We start from the raw sequence: 18,226 nt of genomic DNA, 5'->3' as shown, positions 1-18,226 counted from the left end.
GCTGAGAACCCCAAACATCACATTCAGAATGGCCAGAGGCAGCTGCTCTTTAATGGGGTGGCACAAGACAGCAGAACCCTCAGCCGGGAGCCACAGGGCCTAACAGCCAGGAAAACATAACAGGTTTTTGGAGCAACGATGGATTTGGGATTTTGGCACAGGTTCAAAAGGGCCTGGATGCACAGCCACTCAGTTCCAGTGAGCTCTCTGCCACCTCCCTGCCAGCATCTGGTCCAGACTGGGTGGGGCATGGAGAGGGAGCCAAAGTCCAGAGCCAGGAGCCCACAGAACATGGAAGGTGACTCAGGTGAGGCTGCAGGGAGAGGAAAGAGCATTGTCAGCAGCTGTTGCACAGTGCACACCTCACTCTTCACTCTCAAGGTGCTTTCCTCCACCCTCACGCCTGAGCCTTTGTTCTAGCTCAGCCCTGAAGAGCCACACTCAGAGCCCCACCCAGCCCCATCCTGGTTCCAGGTTTGACTGCATCCATGAGTCACAGTCTACTCTAGAATTCTCAATGCTTAATGACTGACAGTGACAACTCCTTCCCCACTCAGGTGGGTCAACTCACTCAACAACTTATTCAAACTGTTATTGTTCATAAACCAAAGCCTCAGAGGACAAGTTCACTGAACATCAGAATGGGAACAAGGGGGTACAGCAAGGGGAAGGGATGTGCCCAGACCACACTGCTCCCATGCCAGGGCTGGGGCCAGAACTCTCCCTAATTATTAGTGCTAATTAAACATGAAAAGCCACAAATACCAGGCAGAAAAAGAGATCTGCCAGCCAGGCGCGGTGGCTCACACTTGTAATCCTAGCACTATGGGAGGCCAAGGCAGGAGGATCGCTTGAGCCCAGGAGTTTGAGGTTGCAGTGAGCTAGGCTGACGCCATGGCACTCTACTCAGGGCAACAGAGTGAGACTCTTGTCTCAAAAAAAAATTAAAAAAAAAAAAGAGATCTGCTCAGTAAAAATAAGTACAAACATTCTTCCTGGAGGCAATAATCATGTGCGTGATTATAAAACCAAAGTACATATTTCTTTCTTTCCTCCCCCTTTTTTTAGAAACAGGGTCTCACTCTTTCACCTGGCATGGAGTGGAGCAGCACAATCATAGCTCACTGACCTCAAATTCCAGGGCTCAAGGAATCCTCCCATCTCAGCCTCCTGACTAGCTGCGACTACAGGTACATACCACCATCACAGCTATTTTTAAATTTTTTGTAGAGACAGGGTCTCACTATGTTGCCCAGGCTGGTCTCAAACTCCTGGCCTGAAGCAATCACCCACCTTGGTCTCCAGAGGTGCTGGGATTACAGGCATAAGCCACTCTTCCCTGTTTTGTTTTTTAACCCACAAAAATCCAGATTGTAAACCAGGCGTGGTGACTCACACCTGTAATCCTAGCACTCTGGGAGGCTGAGGTGGGAGGATCGCTTGAGTTCAAGAGCTTGAGATCAGCCTGAGCAAAAGTGAGACCCTATCTCTACTAAAAATAGATAATAATTAGCTGGGCAACTAAACATAGAAAAAATTAGCTGGGCATGGTGGCTAACACCTGTAGTCCCAGCTACTTGGGAGCCTGAGGCAGAAGGCTCAAACTCATGAACCCAGGAGTTTGAGGTTGCTGTGAGCTAGGCTGACGCCATGGCACTCTAGCCTGGGTGACAGAGTGAGACTGTCTTTTTTTTTTTTTTGAGACAGTCTCGCTTTGTTGCCCGGGCTAGAGTGCTGTGACGTCAAGCTCACAGCAACCTCAAACTCCTGGGCTTAAGCAATCCTTCTGTCTCAGACTCCCGAGTAGCTGGGACTACAGGCCACCATGTGCAGCTAATTTTTTTCGATATATATATTTTTAGCTGTCCAAATCATTTCTTTCTATTTTTAGTAGAGATGGGGTCTCGCTCTTGCTCAGGCTGGTCTCGAACTCCTGACCTTGACCGATCCTCCCGCCTCGGCCTCCCAGAGTGCTAGGATTATAGGCGTGAGCCACCACGCCCAGCCAAGACTGTCCTGAAAAAAAAAATCCATATTGTGATTTTGATGCAATATTCCCCACCCCCAACCAGTCAAAACACTCCTATAGCAACTAGGGTCTCTTCAGTGTTTGAGAGTACCCTTCCCACCTTCCCTCAGCAAACAGCTCTCTTCTCTCAGGCCCTGGGCTGTTGCTGGCTGAGAACACTGATGTACAGACAAACAAAAACTGCAAAATAATGTGGTCAGTGATGACATAAGAAAAACCATAGGGAAGCTTTGCCTACATAGGGGACACTGAGGTGAGTCTTCAAAGATGAAGATTAGCAGATGCTCATGAAATATTTGCTGACTGTATCCTGTGACTGCTCAGCAGTGTGCAGATACATTCTCATACGAGGAGAACCTACCAGTATAAACACAATATGCCTCCCAGTCTACATGGCATCTTTTCCCCCTACCCTCAAAAGTCAAGTGAGCCCAGTGCCCTGGGCAGAAGAGAGGAGAGACCCCCCCCCCCAACACACACATACCTGTCAATGAGGGAATCCCGCATGCTGGTGGCTATGGTGCTAGGCTGGGCTTCATTTAGCTTGAAGACGCTCTCCACCACCGACAGTTCTGTGCTGGTTGTGTCCAGGCCACAGAAGGCACACCAGTCGTTCACTACCATCCCAGCAGCGATCACCTCACTGCCTCGGTTTACAGTGCCTGCCTGCCAAGGGATGGGCTCGTTGTGGGTCATGGCACCAAAATCTCTCCCTTCCCTCATGAGGATTCTCCCCAAACCCTGCTCCCTGACCTGCAGCCCCAATCCCAAACTGTGGCAGGTAATGATCCAGATTCCTGAACACTAGGCAAAGGGATCTGCCTCAGCAGGCGACAGGGGTCAGAGGACAGGAATGCTTACCACAAGGGGGACCTGAAGAAGAGAAGAAAGCTCATCCTGGTCTTCAATTGAAGTCTTGGGATGCACCAGCCCTCCTTGATTGCTGAAGACACAGTAACTTCCTACTAGTACTTGGTCAGCCACTGTCTGTCTGAAGACTTCCACTTTGAGCACATCAGCCAGGATTTCTTCTGTCTCCTGTCAACCAAAGGTACTGTATTCAGGGCCCAGAACTTATAGGCCAAAGAACCAGAGTTCTCTATGCCCAGAATCACCCCAGCTTGGCTCCCTGAGCCCCTCATTTCTCTGCTACATACCTCATATGAAAGCCTCACCCAGAGGAAGGAGGGGGTACAGCTTAGAGCAGAGTTTAGGCCAGCTCTGGAGCCCCTAATATCTGTGCATGCTCTGAACTGCTGGAGGCTCGTCTCCATGTCACCCTTTTCCTTCTAACCCACAGTCAGAAGTTCAACTGTCAATCATTTATCCTGGCCCAGGCTGCAGGACTGGATGGGTCAAACTTCCAGATCCTGAGGATTCATACCCTCCCCAGCTTCTTTCTGACACTGATTCCACCATGGAAGTCTTCTATTATTATTCCAATGAGTGCCTCAAATTCCAGAGGCCATATATGAAAAGAAACCACAAGAGATACCCCCAATTCCTGCCTATTAGGAAAGAACAGTGGCTACCCACTGAGTAGGATGGTCCTATGACTATTGGGTGAAGTTAGGCTGCCTCACCCTGTCCAGGTCTGGGTGGACCAAGGCCACATAGTCATTGCAGGTTGTGACATTGCCCAGGGCTGAGAGCCGCTCCTCTACCCGCCGGATCTGCACTGAGTCTGGGAGGCAGTTGCGAATATGTTGCAGCTCCTGATCGGTGGTGTTGTTGGGCACCAGGAGACCATGCCTGTTCCCTGGAAAGACCCAAATTGGAAGATGTCTGCAGAGCCCTAGGGACTGAGGATACAACCAAGCCCTGCCCAGTCAGCTTTCCCAGGAAAACTTTAGGCCCAGACCCCAATCCTCCAGCCCAATGATCCATTCAACACCCAGGGGGACCAGGGGTCCCACTGGGCAGGCCACAGATGGCCCAGGAGCCTGTCCCAAAAAACCTTGCCCACTTTACCATCATGAACTGGGGCAGTAGAACTAACAGGAAGGGCTCCTGGCATTAGTTGCACATTATGCAACTAAAAAATTGAGCCAACACTATGTTTACAAAACCAGCTAAACTTTTTAAAAGACCATCAATGTCAAGTGTTGGTAAAGATATATAGAGCAATTGAAACTCTCATACACTCTGATAGGAGTATGAATTGGTCAACCACTTCAGATAATTATCTGGCATCATTTACTACATTGAATAGTTACACAACCTGTGGCTCTGCCATTCCACTCCCAAGTTATACATCCAACAGAAATACGTACATCTGTTCACTAAAAAAACAGCTGCACTATTCCTAACACACCAAAGTGAAAACTACCTGAATGCACACTGTCAAGAGAATGAAAGAATACATTGTGGTATACTTACACAAAACATATACAGCAACAAGAATGAACAAACTACAAATGCACGTGACAACTACGGCTAAACCTCTGCCCATCCTTGCAAGGCCACAACTCAATTTCTGAACTCGAGTTACTACTGCCATAAAATACATCAAAGGCCAAGCTAAATTCTCCCTTGTTCTGTCAGAGCTTGCTTCAAGTCCTAAGGGCATGGCTAGAGATCAGGATGTTTTAACCGAAAAAGAAAAAAAAACAAAGTAAAGTAAAAAACAATCAGACTTTTATATGACCTCAATGAACAGCACTAGGTAACAAGGAGTGGCAGATCAAACAAGGAGACAGATGCAGCTTAAAGAAAGGACCATTGGTCAGAGTCAACAGTGCTGAGAGGCAGGGAGGTAGGATAGAAATGTGGTAAGGGGACTTTAGGATTTAAATGTAACTGAGTAGGAGGACCCAGAATCTTAGCTAGTCCTTTTTATAGGGGCAGAAATGGATGCTCAGGAGGAGGAAGTAACTTGCCCACAGTCAGTGGCAGGGGGAGATGAGATACAAATTCTCCTCTAAACTAGGTGTGGAACTAGGTGTGGAACTAGGTGTGGAACTTGGTGAGTCATTTAGGCTGAGTCTCAGCTACCTCATCAGTCAAATTAGGCCAATAATCCCTACCTCCCAGTGTCTTTGTGAAGAAGAAAGAGTGAAAGCAATTAATGTTATTACTATTATTTAGAAGCCTTTGCCAGAGGTTGCCCCCCGATATGCTGACACTTAAGACTGCGTCCTACCCAACACAGAGATTCTACAGTCCCCAGAGATAATGGATGAAAGCCTGGAAATTCTTAGGTCACTACGGATCCTCTCCAAGGGTATGAATAACGTACTTGGAGGCTCCACTCCCTCCCTCGGCGCCCTCAACCTGTCTTACCCACACACATGCGCCCGATGATGCGGCAGCCGGCGATGGATGCGTGTACCACGGGGATGGTATCTGCGAGCTCGCCCTCGAACACACTGTAGGGATATGGAGTCGGTGGTCACGAGGCTGAGGGGCCGGTACCTTCACTCTGTCGAAGTTCCCGACTCCCCTCCCCGCCACCTCAAGCCCCCGGGCTCCCGCCGCACCTGTAAAAGTTCTCTGATCCTCCGATGGCCACCAGACAGTAAGTGTTGGTGAGTTTGGCAAAGCAGCCGATCTCACAGTTGTTCTCGAACGACGCTCGGACCGCCATGAGGCTGGGGGCCGCGAGGCAGAGAATGAGAGTTCAGGGCCGGCGGATCCCCTCCCAGGTAACCCGACCTCTTCCCCCGTTTGGCCCCGCGGAGACCGCGCCCTTCTCGGCCTCTCAGACTTTGGGTCCCGCCCACTGGGCCCCTCAGGCTCTCTGGCCCTGAATCCTCCAGCCCCGACTCCTCCAGGCCTGAGGCCCGGAGCTGATCCTTCCGGTCTCCCCTCACACCCGCTTACCCAGTAACCGCAAACTCCACACGCGACAACAGACCCTTCGCCTCTCTAAAAATGTTTCCGTTTCCGCCTCCGCCCAGGAGACTTCCGGGAGGGCCTGCGCACCCAGCCGCGCATGCGGCCCCTCTACCTCCAGCCTCCCGGAGGACTCTATGGTTGCTATGGTCGGGACGCGGCCCCGCCCTCAGTTTATGTTTGTGCATTCATTCATTCCTCATTCCGGAGATTTTTAGGAGCTACAATCGACCTAGACCTGAGGCTGGTCGGATGTGAAGAATGAAGGAGAGGCGGAGCCAAGGGTGTCTCGCAGAAGATGGGTTGCTGATAGAGGTATTTACTGAAATGAAGCCACAGGAGGAAGGGCCGGTTTGGGGAAGTGATGAGTCCAGCTCCGCCGTGCGGGACAGAAGCCCAGATGTGGAGCCCAATCTCATTCTTCTGGAAATGAGGGGCTGAAGCCTGGGGTAGATGATGTCACCCAGGGAGAGAGTGTCCAGGAGGGAGAAGTGAAACCAGGACAAACAAGCTGGACAAGGAGGCACAGCCAGAGAAGTAGACGCTGAAGAAGGTATTGGAGAGAGGGGAGGATGGATGAAACAGGGCCTTAGGGAGAGGTCAGAGGGAAAGGGGTTCAGGATGGGCAGGGATGAGAGTGCTGACTGGCTTCCACGATGTCTCTTGCACGGCTTTTATCACTCACTCAGCAGCCACCTTCTGTCCCTGGGATAATGGTGACAGCCAAGGGCCTGGCTCTCCTGAACAGGATGAACTTGGTTCACATTTTGTAGAATCTACAAAAGCCCCAGGGCCTCTCAGAATGTCACAGTGAGAGCAGAGAGGGCTTGGAGTTCTGGGTCCCCCTTCCCCAAAAGCACTTCTTTGGCCATTCACTCTCCTCCAGGGGGCCCTCCATAATTGGCCTGAATGGTGCTCTGCCCCTGCCCACAATGTGCCCATTTCATTAATTTCACATAGCTCAGGATACACCAGGCTGCTGCTGGGTCACAGTCATGTCTGCCTTTATTGATTTGTATGATGTGTACTGTTCTAGGCAGGCGGTGAGCTCAGGAAAAGGGCTGACAACCTGTTACAGCCCATACTTCAAGAGACACTCAGCAAGATGAGGATGAGGATGATAATGATGATGAGGACGTGTGTGTGTTTGTGTCTGAGTATCCACATGCTCCACTAGTCCTCCCCAGTTCACCTCAGACTCACTCACTCAGTCCTCTCTTGGACATCTCTTCACCTGGTTCCCTCTACCAAAAATTCCTCTAACTCTCGCCTCTGTCTGTCCAAAACCTCCTCATGCTTCAAGGCCTGGCTCAAAGGCTGCCTCCTCTACGAAACTATCCTGACCACTCCACCATCTCCATGACTCTCTGCCCTTTGTTTTCTGTCACCCTGTCACTGGTTAGCCTTTAACTTGATACAGCTCTGACTTGTTCTCCAAATGGCTCATGCATTTCATCCTTGTCCTGGGTCCGAATCTGATTCATTTGTCAGCCCTACGGTATGCCCTGCACAGGGCTGGAAACAGCTTAGGTTCAAGAAGATACTGGTTGGGGGTTGGGAGATGTGTGTGCGTTTGTGTGTGTGTTTGGGGTTATGGGGCATATTTATAGTTTGTGGATTCTGAGGGGATCTACGGTGTACACTGAATGCAGGTATTTTGTGTAGCCATTCATTTAGCCAAATGACATTTATTGAGTACCCACAACTAAAATTTTGAGTGTTTTGGCTTCTCACATGGACCTATGTGTACTGTGTGTGGCTGTGGGTGTGCAGTTTGTGGATGTGTACCCTGTCAATGTGCTGTGTACAACATATGGAATGGGCATTTAGGTCCCTACCCTGCCATTTACTTGGACTCGACTCCAAGTAAGTCATTCAAACACTCTGGGCCTCAGCTTCTGTATTTGTAAAAAAAGGGGGATAACATCAATTATCCTATAATTGTATACCTACAAATGGTCCATCTTGTGGGATGTTGTGAGAATGAAGAATGAGAAGTAGTACCTGGTGTGAAGCGCCCAGCATAGTGGCATGCAGTAGACACCCAATAACTGTGGGTTTCATTTCCCTGTGTTTGTCTGTATGTGTGTAAGCAAGAATCTTCATCCCAGAGAGTGTGTCTGACCTGGGCTTCTGTCACCTCCGTTCCCCAGAGTTTGGGACCTGAGCAAGTTCAGTGTCTCAGTGGGTGGAGGAGGGACCTGTCCTTGCTGGAAGCAGAGCTAGGACTCAAAGCGACTTCGGAGCAGCTTGAACTTGGACTTGTTGTATTTAGTGATGAGGTCCAGTTTGCTGTGGCCCAGGGTCAGCCGTTTCTCATCTCTAAACAGGTCATTGCTATTACCATTGCGATGGCCACCTGTGGGACCCCCAAGGAGGCCAGGCTCAGGCCCCTGCCTGGCACCCTGCAACTGATGATACTTGGTGATGAGATCCAGCTTGCTGTGGCCTAGAGTCAGCCGCTTCTCCCCAGAGCCCACTCCAGCAATGCGAGCAGGGCTTGGTCCTGGGAGACCACTGGGCCCAGGCCCCTCACCCCGGAACGGGCCGAACTTTGTGATGAGATCAAGCTGGCTGTGGCCCAGGGTCTGCCTTCGCTCATCTGGACCCTGCTTGGCAGGCCTGGATGAGGAGTTGGCTTCAGGGGGCGCTCTGGAGCCCCGGGCCTTGGGGTGCTGTACCAGGAGGTCCAGTTGGCCAAGGCTATGGTTTAGGGACAGCCTTCTGTCCTCTGGGACTTGATCAGCAGGCCTGAGGGAACCTGACTCAGGGGTACCCCCAGCACCCTGGGCCTGGGGCAGGAGATCCAGCTGGCTGTTGCCCTGGCCTGGGGACAACCTCCTGTCCTCTGGGGCCTGTTCGCCAGGCCAAAGGGAGCCTGAATTTGGTGAAACCCCAGAGTCAGGGTCTCCTGCTTCTTGGGTTCTGGGGAAGGGTACAAGGAGATCCAGCTGGCCATGGCTCTGACTCAGAGATGCCTTCTTCTTTTCCATTGGCTCCAGGGCTTTCCCAGGTACCCGGCGACCTCGTGGAGGGCTAGGCTCCTGGCTTCCTAAGACCCCATTCTCTGGGAGCTGGGACAGAGCTGGGACACCCCGGGGGAAGTGGAGAAGGGGGCGGGAGTGGGGAAGCAGAGGTGACCCCACTGCCAGGGTCAAGGGGCTGGCGCTATTGTGGTTGAGGGCAGGGGAGGACTGGGACCATGGGTATGCCCCCAGCTTGCCCAGGTTGGCCCTGTAGAGCCCAGGAGAGGAGCCACGGTTAGGGTCTGACAGCTGGCGGTGCAGGGAGGGCTGGCCACTGGGCTCGCGGTGGGCAGGGCTGGGGGACGAGGACCCCATACCCATGTCACTGCAGCCACCGCCTCCTGGTAGAGCGAGGTAGGAGGAGTGGCCCATGAGAGGTGAGCGCTTGATGCTGCTGAGGCTGGTGATGGAGGGTGAGGAGGACGTGGGGCTTGGAATGCCAGGCCCGAAGGCCAGGGCCTCTGGGAGAGGAGGATGCAGTGCTCTGGGAGACAGTGGATCCTCACCGCCACAGAAGCCCTCCACAGGCTGTGACTCGGCATACAAACAGCGGAACTCCCGGTCGAAGTCTTCCACGATGCGACCCCTCAGCTGCAGCACCATGCTGGTGTGGGCCTGGCTGCAAAGCCAGGTGAAGCTAGGGGCAGAAGGTGGGGTCAGGAGGCTAAGTGCAGGACCCTGGGGCTCAGCAAGGGTCACAGCCAGGGGAGTGTACCCAGAAACTGACCCAAACTCCACCATGAGAGCTCACAGTGACAGGGGCAGAGCTCCAACCCCAGAGTCTCTGCTCGTCCTAGCCCTGCTTAGCAGACGGGCACATGGCTGGCCTCTCAGGGCCCCAACTTCCCCTTCTGTAAAATGGGCCAGGGGTGGTTCCCTGAAGTCCCTCCAGTTCCAACACGCAGTAGTTATTTTCAATGCCAAGGGCATTAAAGTAATCCTTCCACTACAGTGAGCTCCTCCAGGGCTGACTTGCCCCCCATGCTATCCTGAACCCTGGCGATGCCTGGCAAGCGGCAGGTGCTCAGTCTGAATCTGAAGGGATGGATGAACGGAGGGAAGCTCAAAGCTGCTGGATGCCACGTGCTCTCATCAGCCAGTGGCACAGCCCCAGGCCCCTCTCCCCTCCTTCTGCTGCTCACCTGTAGCTGCCCGCCACCACCTGCTCGCAGTCGATGAGGATGAACTTCTCCAGGGCCTGCCCAGTGAAGCGGCGGCCTGCCTTGGTGCAGTATGTGTCCCCACATGTGCTCCGTACACGCATGTTCTGGGCCAAGGGTGGAGGGAGGTTGGGGTGACCTTGAGAGAGTGGGGCTCAAGCCATGTCTATGCCCCATGGGCATAGATAGCTAAAGGAGCCCAGTCTCCCACTCCCACTCACCCCCAGTGCCCACTGACCATCCAACTGGCTCCCCTGCCCACCCCAGCCCCTGGTTACTGTCCCTGGTCCTCACTGACCAGCAAGTGCCCCCCATTGAGGTCCATCTTGTAGCACATCTCCAGGAAGTGCCTCAGGTGCTCCTGGGCCAGGAGCAGGTAGACGGGGACACCACGCCGGCTTGAGGCCTCCATAAGGTCACACAGAAGCTCCATGTCGGTGAATACATCCATTACTACAGCCACCACCTGGGTTAGGGGTGTGAAAACTCAGCCCTGCCCAGGGCACTGCCCACACCCAGCCCAGCCCGGGGCAGGAGCCAGGTCCCAGGAAAAGAGCACTGGACTGAAAATCAGGAGACCAGAGCCTTCAACAATGACTGAAATGGAAGAGCTTTTAGCAATGACCCAGCCCGGGGGCCTTTAACTTGGGCACAGGGAGATTTGACTGTCTTGAACCCCTAGTTGTTTAAAAGTTTTTGTGTGCATTTTTCTGTGGTACGAGTGCTTATCTGTCACCAAATCCTCAAAGAAGTCTGTGGATCAGCTGCGCTAGTCCAAAGCCTCACTCTACATTGAGGCCCAGGGGGGACAGGAGTCAGAAACAGAACCCAGCCCCCAAGTCCCAGGCAAGTTCCTGTGCTCTCCCTGTTAACTCTAGCCCTTGCTCTGACCCAGGGCCTGTCTGAGGCTCCCCTTGTAGGAATCACAGCTGTAATCCAGTTACTGGAGTCTTCCATGCCCTTTCCCAGCCCTGCCTCAGTTTCCCTGTGAAGCTACAGGGCTCTGGTGTGAAACCTTACACCCACAGACTCCCTTACTTACATCCATGCCAAGTGGAACCAAGTTTCCTGCTCAGTTGAGGGCTGGGCCGGGGCTTGTGCCCCCATCCCATATAAGGGGCTGACTCAGAGAGGCCCATGAAACCCCCCTGGCACCTTCAAGCCCCTAGTTGACACTTCTTCCCATTGCCTGTATCTGCTGTGAGGATTTCTTCTCCCAGGCAGGGCCAGAGCACAGCATCCAGCCTTGGAGGTAGACAGAACTGAGTGCAAACCTGGACTCTGCTACTTTCTAGGGATACAGCCTCGGGAGAGTCACTGCACCTCTGGAAGCCTCAACTTCCTCATCTGTGAAACGGAGATAAAGATAGCTACGTCTCTGACTTATGGGGAACTAAATGTGAAAATGCTCAACACACAAGCTCAATAAATGTTCCTTTCCCGCTGCCTTCTTAATAAATGAGGACATCGGGCTACAGGGAAAGGGAGCATTTCTCAAGGTTGCTCAGAGTCCGTGACAGCCCAGAGCAGGAGCCTGGCTCCTAGCCTGGGGTGCAGGGGTATAAATGGGGGTGAGGAGGCAGGATGCCCTAGTTCACAGCACAGGCTGGCCAGGGGTGGGGGGAACAAGGATAGGCAGGAAAGATCAAAGAGGCAGGGGTGACAACGACAGCAAGAGCCTCACTAATAACCTCGTTCTCGATGCCAATCAGGCCTGGCCCTCCCCTGCCTGGGGCACAGGCAGGCTTGCCAGGGAGGCTCTGGAGGTACTGGTGGGATCCCAGTATCCTGGCTCTTAATCTCCGCAGCAGGAACCTAACCCAACCTCAAATCCTGCCAGGGGTCATCTTGTGCATTCCCCTATCTCCTGAGTCGAGGCTGGGGCTCTAGGAGTGAAGCCATGTTTGTGCAGCGCTGGAGCCGTCGAAGGTTCTGCCCTCCCCTACCTGCCCGCCTGGTTCTCTCTCTCCTGCACCGCTCCACCTGGCTGAGCCCAGCAGCCTCCACTGCTCTTTCCTCCTTGGTTCTGAGCTCAGAGCCCAGCTCCAAGGCCGTGCTAAGGAGGCCTGCACCAGCGCCCCTCCCCTGCCTCAGGCCCAGCTGCAGAGGCAGTGCGGGAGGGCAAAAAGCCGCTGGGGACATGAACCAGCAAGTGGGGCCCTGACTGCAGCCCAGGACCTGACTCAGAGACCCCCTACTCTCCAGGAGCCCTGAGCTCTGTTCCACCAACTGACTGGACCTCCCTCGGTAAGTCCCAGCCCCTCTCTGGCCTCAGTTTCTTCCTCTGTAAGTCAAAGGGGTGGCTCAGATGTTTTCCACGGTTGGAGTTCTTAATTTTGGGATCATAAAACTTGGAGAATCTGATGAAGTCCATGGACCATCTCCCAAGAAAGATGTAGTGAGAACCCCCTCCTCCAACAATCACAACTTCGTGTGCATTTTCAGGGGTTTTGTGGAATCCCTGAGGCCTGTGACCTATTCTATGCTCATCCATCACGTTCTTGAGAGCAAGAGGTTGCCAAGGTAAATAAGACAGGTGCCCACCCTCTAGGAGCTTGTGATCTAGTAGTGCCAGAGGTTCGAGTCCCAATTCTGCCCCTAAGTTGCTGTGTGGCCTTGGGCTAGTCCCTTTTCCCTCCCTAGGCCTCAGTTTCCACATCTGAAATGAAGGGAGATGAGGCCCTTACCGTGCGGGCCTGGCTGAAGAGGAAACGCAGCAGGTCCTTGATGTTCTTGGCCTTGTCCCTCTGGAAGTGGACCACGGCCTGGGTGGGGCTGAAGCCCGTGGCTTGTGGAACCTCGGGCCAGCCCAGGTCCAGGTCTGGGGGGTCTACATCGGAGACCATGGGGAAGTAAGTGCCTGAGGTGACTTCGGAGAGCAGGCTGAGGCAGTCAGGCCCCGAGGCCTCTGGCCCCCGGGCCTCACTAAGTTCAGGGCTCCCACGCACATGGCTGGTCATGTAGTCAATGTCCAGGGCGCTCAGGAAGGGCAGCTCCCGCTCCTCAGAGATGACCCGCAGGTAGGCAGCCTCACCTCGCTCCAGGAGGGCATCAGCTGCCAGCCGGGCCGCCTCGCTGTGCCGCAGCACCAGTGGCGAGCTCTCCCGCCACCATGGCCGCTTCAGCTCCTCCACCCGGCCCCGCAGGGGTCCCGCCATGCCGTGGGCTCCTAGGCCCCCAGGTCCTAGGCCTCCGAACATGCCTGCCCACCTGGCTGCCTCACCCACCGGCAGGCCCCATGCCGCACGCTGGATTGGCCGTAGCAGGAAGAAGGTATCAGCAGAACCACCTCCTGCCTGCGCGCTCCCTGTGTGGCAGGGCCCCCAAACCGTTGCCACCCTAAGTCAGAGGCATGCTCCGCCCCATTGCCCCTGGCCTCTGGAACCTGTCAGGTCAGCCCCACCTGTCTGCCTGTGTTGGGACTCGCCTGCCCAGAGAAGCAGCAGTGCCAGGCCCTTACTGCACACTCCTGTCTGCCTCCCCTCCCCTCCCCGCTCCAGCCCAGCAACACCGCCGTAGGCCACCAAGCTCCTAGCAAGTCTCCAAACCCTGACCTTCCAGGGACCCATGGAGGTTAGATTACAGTCCAGAGGGGCCTGTGCCTGCTCAGGGACACACACACATGCACACACACTCCACAGTGGATGAATGTCTCAAGACACCCAGGAAAAGACATGAACACACAGGCAGGTATGCTGACTGATATACTGACAATTGACCAACATAGACTACAGGCCAACACAGGCAGATCACATGTTTTGATCAAACATATTCACATAAATTGGCCCAAACACTAATTTAGAGACTGGCCATAACCCCAAACAGACCATGATGGATAGCACACCTGTTGGCCCACATGCACACAGGCCCTGAATAAGAGCTGAATGAGTGTCACACTGAACCAGCAAGGACATCAATACCTGTCTATCCGAAGGGGAGGAGGGAGGAAAAAACAAAATACTTGTCTGTCCCTCATCCAGGCCTCTCTTTGCCCCCATAATCACCCTGTCACTCTCCACAATCAAAACTGGTGCTCACAGCCCCCTGCCCCACCCCCACCCTGTGCTCACAGCCCCCTGCCCCGTCCCTGCTCGAGGCCATCCTCCAAGGACCTAGAGCAGTGGCTGTCACAGGACACCCCAAGAATGGCTGGGAAGTGTTAAAATGCAGATCTCCGGGCTCCACCCACCCCATCCTGATCCAGTCTGGTCTGAGTAGGCCTTCAGAGCTTGCCTTTTTAACAAGGGCCTGGTGCACCTGGGGCAGTGGGCTGAGCCCCACCCCTGAGACATGCTGTTCCACATGGAACACCCTCAACTCCAGGGATACACTTGGCTTGGTGGGGCCAGACCCCAACCTTCCTCCCCTCCTCTAGGGCCGAGTATTAAAAGGTTGAAAGGTTATTTCAGAGGATGGGCAAACACACTGTAAGGTCAGGGGACAGCTAGGGCCAGCAGGTTTCTGATCTCTGCCCCAACAAGGGACAAAGTCCCAGAGCATGTACAGTCTGTCCTCGGAAGGATGGGCGAGAGGCTTTGCCCTGGAGAAGGGGGTCAGCTGATGGCAGCTGCAGATGGGGGACAGGCCTGGCAGAAGTGGACACCACCTTTCCTCAGAGGGATGAGGTCCAATGAGGACAGCAGGGAGTACAGGAGACCTAAAGCCATGTCTCACAACCCTGTTTAGTACTGACTGCGCTTGGTTTATCTGGTCTATGATCATGTCTGGGATACAGGTTCTTCTGTGTCCACAGAACTTTGCACATGCAGTGGGGGATAGGGGGATTTAGAAGTTCCCTGAGTTGAGTTGGGGCTGTCTTAGAGGAGCCTAGAAGTAAAGGGCCCAGGGGCGGACCTGGGTGAGCCACAGGCCAGAGCGGAAATGCTGGGCCATCCCACCCTCTCCTGGGTGCAGGGGCAGAAATCGGAGCACCAGTCATTCTAAGGACGCCCTTCCCTGGGGGTGGGGAGGCTGCAGGAGGGGCAGGAGGCAGAGTAAACAAAGCCAGCCTGTGGGAGGGCAAGGAGCTCTCATTAGGGCCTTATCTCCAGATTTGTTTGAAGGGGAGAATCAGGGCCTTATCTGAATCCAAAGGGGAGGGAGGCATGTGGGTGTGTGAGTTAACTGTTTTTATCTTTCAGTGTGTTTAAGTCTACTTCATGGTACATATATTTGTCTCTCTGTATCTTTTAATTATGGTAAAATACACATAAAATGTGCCATTTTAACCATTTTTAACTGTGCACTTCAGTGGCATAAGTACATTCATATTACTGTGCAACCCTCACCACCATCAATCTCCAGAACTCTTTTCACCTTGCAAAACTAAGACTCTGTACCCACTAAACACTAATTCCCCATTTCCCGCTCCCTCAGCCCCTGGCAGCCTCCATTCTACTTTCTGTCTTTAGGAATTTGACTACTCTAGATACCTCATTTAAGTGGAATTGTATAGCTTTGTCTTTTTTGACAGCTTATTTCACTTAGCAGAATGTTTTCAAGGTTCATGCATGTTGTAACATGTGTGAGAATTTCCTTCCTTTACAGACTGAATATCCCATTGTATGTATATATTAATGGCACAATTTGCTTATCCATTCATCCACTGATGGACACTTGGGTTGCTTCCACTTTTTGGCTATTGTGCATAATGCTACTTGAACATGGGTGTACAAATTTGGCTCTGTATTTTTGTATACTTCCTTCCATGCCCAAGTTTGTATTAGATTCCATTTTTGTAAATTAAAAAAACCCACTGAAGACTGGCAATTTTATATGATTCAACTAAATATATGTACATACACATATGCTGAATTGTACCTGTGCACGTGTGCCTGCTTGGCTGTCTGTGAGTACCTAGCTGCATGTCAGTGTATATGGATCTGTGTGTGCATGAGTGTCTGGGCGGTGGGGTAGTCCTGAACTCTAACTTGGGACTGCGGTACTGTGGGTGTGTACAGGGGGCTCAGTTGAGAGGGGCAGGAGTGGGAAGACTGAGTTGAAGGGAAAAGGTTCCAGTGAACATCCTGAATATAACAGTGTGCAAATCAAATCCAATCCCCCACAGCAGCAGGAACAGCTGCCCCTCCCAATGCAGCCCTCCCTGTGGGCAGAGTCGCCTTGGGGCTAGGGTAGGGGAGATGGCCCAGGGTGATGAAAGCCCTCCAGACAGACCCAAGACCAGTCCCTAGCTGCATTGTGTTGGGCACAGGCCCCTTAATGACTATTATTGAGAGGAAGGAAACTATTTTCCTGTCCAGGAGGTGTGTCAGATGCCTGCCTGGCTTCACTCAGCCATCCTAGGGGCCATTTAGTCTTGTCTGTTGTCTTTCACAAGCCAAGTGGCGCCCGGGCAGATGACTGTCATGTGGGGGTGGTGGGAGCAGAGGCTGGCACCTCTGGGTCAGGGGAGACAGGATTCCAGCAGAGGTGCAGCCAGGGCTGCTAGGGGAGCCAGAGAGTGCCCAAGTCCCTTGCATCAAGGCAAAGCCACCTAAGAGGCAGAGATACAAGGGGATGCATGGTAAAGGATGAGGAAGATTTCAGTAAGTGCAGAGTGGCAAGCAGGGCATGCCTGGCCAGAGGAGGAGGGCAAGGACATGGCCAAGGAAGGCGGGTGGGGGGGTATGGTGCAGGGAAAGACACTAATGGGAAGGCCATCTGGACCCTTACCATTGTGAGCCTTGAGACCTTGCTAAGGTGTGGGGCTATTACCATAGAGACGATGGCACAGAGAGTGGGATGATTCCAGAGTGGTATTTTTGGATAACTTGGAAGCAGCTTTGAAGGGGGGGAGGTGGCCCAAGGCACCAGCCTTCCAGAAGACACAGGTCTTCAGGAGGTCACTGTTCTGAGCTCTTATCTCATCCTAATAGCCCAGGGCTGGGGACATAGAGCTGGCCCTACGCAGGGGCTGTGGTTGTGCCATTGGACTGAGTCAGACCCCCTGGTTGGAACAGTGGCTCTGCCACTTAATAGGTGAGCTGAACAATCACAACTTCCCTGAGTCACAGTGGCTTAATCTGTAAAACAGGACCAACACCACCTCCTCTACTGGGTTGTTGTGAGGAATAAATGTGCTAATCTATGTCAGGTGCCTGACTGAGAGCGCACGCTGAAGTCCAGAGTTTTTCCAGTTGTGAAAGGGCAGCTGAGCGGGAGGGCCTGAAAACCAGTAAAGCAGCAACCAGAGGACCCTCCTCCTCGTCAGTCTCCAGCCCCTTCTAGACCAAAGTCTGGCCCTCAGGCCTACATGGCCCAGGGCCACAGCAGTGGAGTGTGGCTGGTCCCACTGCTGCCTCTGAGATTTGGTCTCATCCCACCCCTGCTCACAGGAGGCAGGGTCCCCTCTCCACAATCACAGAGATGAGCACTCATACCCCTCTAGGCCCACTGGGCCACAGGGAATGAGAATTTTGGCATTCTATTTAGGAAAGGCTCTGGGTCTGGGTCTAGACTGTAGACACTGTGACAATGGGGTCTCACCCTTCCCCACCTTCTCCCCTGACCCCTCCAGCCACCCATCCACATCATCCCATCCCAGTGGGAGACGTGTCCTCACTTCTCATGATTTCATAAGCGGAGGGAAGGTATAAGAGGAACACTTCTGCATCCTCACTCACTTCTGACTGGTGACTTAGTGAAGGAGCTGGGCTCAAGTCTTTCTGGATTTTTTTTTTTTTTGTTGTTGTTGTTGTTCTGCTGTAGGCAAAGGTAGCACCTTCTCCATTCATCTACCTACAAGGTAAACTTGCAGGGTCCTGTCCCTGCAAGTTTTCGGAGGAGGGGAGGATATTAGCAATTCCATTTGGCCAATAAGTGAAAGCTTTATCAGTAATATTGGTAAAGCCAACGTTTTAATGTCCATCTGTCTGTCTCTTATGTCTTATTTCGCAGTTCATTCTGAACTTGGGAGGGGAAGAAAGAGGTATTATGTACTGGCCCCGTAAGCCCCCGCTATTGATGCAGCCGCCTCTCCCCACCCATCCCACCCCTTCCCTCTGTCCATCCAGTCCACCCAACATGGATTTATTGCCTACTTTAGGCCAGCACTGGGGTCCCAAAGATGAGTAAGAGTTGTCTCTGCCCTGGAGGAACTCACAGTTTAGTAAGAAAGATAGACTCATAAATAATTATAAACCATGGATTAAGCTGAGGTATAAACCAAGTGCTTAAGA

The 18,226-nt window shown here is 53.1% G+C and overlaps 2 protein-coding genes across 2 annotated transcripts; both read right to left on the bottom strand.

Annotated features, from left to right (window-relative positions):
* Nucleotides 1-17: 17 nt before the first annotated feature.
* Nucleotides 18-5,948, bottom strand: EIF6 (eukaryotic translation initiation factor 6). The gene is made up of 7 exons (XM_045528735.1): nucleotides 5,852-5,948; nucleotides 5,509-5,619; nucleotides 5,312-5,397; nucleotides 3,613-3,788; nucleotides 2,891-3,067; nucleotides 2,514-2,695; nucleotides 18-313 (listed from the first exon to the last, which is right to left on the bottom strand). The coding sequence occupies exons 2-7, from the start codon at nucleotides 5,613-5,615 to the stop codon at nucleotides 304-306; spliced, it is 738 nt and encodes a 245-aa protein (XP_045384691.1). The 5' UTR covers nucleotides 5,616-5,619; nucleotides 5,852-5,948; the 3' UTR covers nucleotides 18-303.
* A 105-nt stretch (nucleotides 5,949-6,053) lies between these two features.
* FAM83C (family with sequence similarity 83 member C) lies at nucleotides 6,054-13,386 on the bottom strand. The gene is made up of 4 exons (XM_045528733.1): nucleotides 12,737-13,386; nucleotides 10,348-10,515; nucleotides 10,032-10,156; nucleotides 6,054-9,526 (listed from the first exon to the last, which is right to left on the bottom strand). The coding sequence occupies exons 1-4, from the start codon at nucleotides 13,247-13,249 to the stop codon at nucleotides 8,086-8,088; spliced, it is 2,247 nt and encodes a 748-aa protein (XP_045384689.1). The 5' UTR covers nucleotides 13,250-13,386; the 3' UTR covers nucleotides 6,054-8,085.
* Nucleotides 13,387-18,226: the final 4,840 nt, after the last annotated feature.

Source organism: Lemur catta, chromosome 17 (genome assembly GCF_020740605.2).
Source record: "Lemur catta isolate mLemCat1 chromosome 17, mLemCat1.pri, whole genome shotgun sequence".
Lineage (NCBI taxonomy): Eukaryota > Metazoa > Chordata > Mammalia > Primates > Lemuridae > Lemur > Lemur catta.
The sequence above is the reverse complement of the archived record's forward strand: the minus strand, read 5'-3'. Positions and strand labels throughout refer to the sequence as shown.